Source organism: Olea europaea, unplaced genomic scaffold (assembly GCF_002742605.1).
Source record: "Olea europaea var. sylvestris unplaced genomic scaffold, O_europaea_v1 scaffold1167, whole genome shotgun sequence".
In the NCBI taxonomy this organism is placed as follows: domain Eukaryota; kingdom Viridiplantae; phylum Streptophyta; class Magnoliopsida; order Lamiales; family Oleaceae; genus Olea; species Olea europaea.
Window position 1 is genome coordinate 227720 of NW_019229074.1, and position 901 is coordinate 228620.

At 33.6% G+C, this 901-nt stretch overlaps 1 protein-coding gene across 1 annotated transcript in view; it reads right to left on the reverse strand.

Moving 5' to 3' along the window:
- Positions 1–895, reverse strand: part of LOC111373821 (putative G3BP-like protein) — a 3815-nt gene extending 2920 nt beyond the window's left edge. Inside the window, exons 1-2 of the mRNA XM_022996403.1 lie at positions 633–895; positions 119–195 (exon numbers count right to left, since the gene is read on the reverse strand). Coding sequence (XP_022852171.1) covers positions 119–195; positions 633–882 — 327 coding nt within the window. The 5' untranslated portion in view covers positions 883–895. The remainder of the gene's footprint in view (positions 1–118; positions 196–632) is intronic.
- Between the last annotated feature and the right edge of the window lie 6 nt (positions 896–901).

A 901-nucleotide genomic window follows, 5' to 3' on the forward strand; every position in this document is an offset into this window, starting at 1 on the left:
AAAAAAAAAAAAAAAAAAAAAAAAAAAAAAAAAAAATTCTTCTGTAAGAACCAAGTATATAGTTTTTTCAAAATAAAGAAAATAGGAATCTTTTATGATAGATATGCGGAAAACACACCATAGAAGCATAAGAAATTTTCGGAGCATCTTCTTTAACATTTGACACCGGTTCACCCACTGCATGCACACTTTCACCTGAAGTGATGGGGGGTTTAGAAACACTTTTACATGAAGGAATTGAAGACTTTGAAACACTTTCTCGTGGATCAAGGGAAAATTTAGAAACAGAAACTTCGGCAACCATGTCTTTAATGACAGAGAGACCAGATAGTTTCTTGCCATTTGAATTCTCATCAACCGTTTCGGAATGCAAGGCTGTAAAGGATTCAGGAATACTACCAGACTCTTCAAAGTGTTTTGAGATTACCTCAAGTTACACAAAATCACCAGCAGAAACCAAATAAAACATCTAAGTGCATTTTTAATAGATTATAGAATTGGAGAGGTTAACAAGTAAAATATTAACTTATTTTTTTCTTCAATACTATCCGATGCCATTTAATCCTCCATACCATATTAACATAAGTGAAAAATCATACATCACTCTATGTAACCTGGGAGCCAGGTCCTACCTGGATCATTAGTAAAAGGAGCAACTTGATTGTTTCCATCATCATCGTGGATAGCAATGTTGGAAATTGATTCACATACTTCCAAAAACTTACAAATATCGTTCAAGACATAGTAACCTTTCTCCTGTTCAGCCAAAAAGAATGTTTGACTAAAATTCTTTCTCAAATTATCCTTCTCAATCAAACCAGTCACTACAACAATAACTCCTCCCTCAAGAGACTCTTGTGCATCAATACTTTTTATCTCCATAGGCCAATCTTTAAAATCC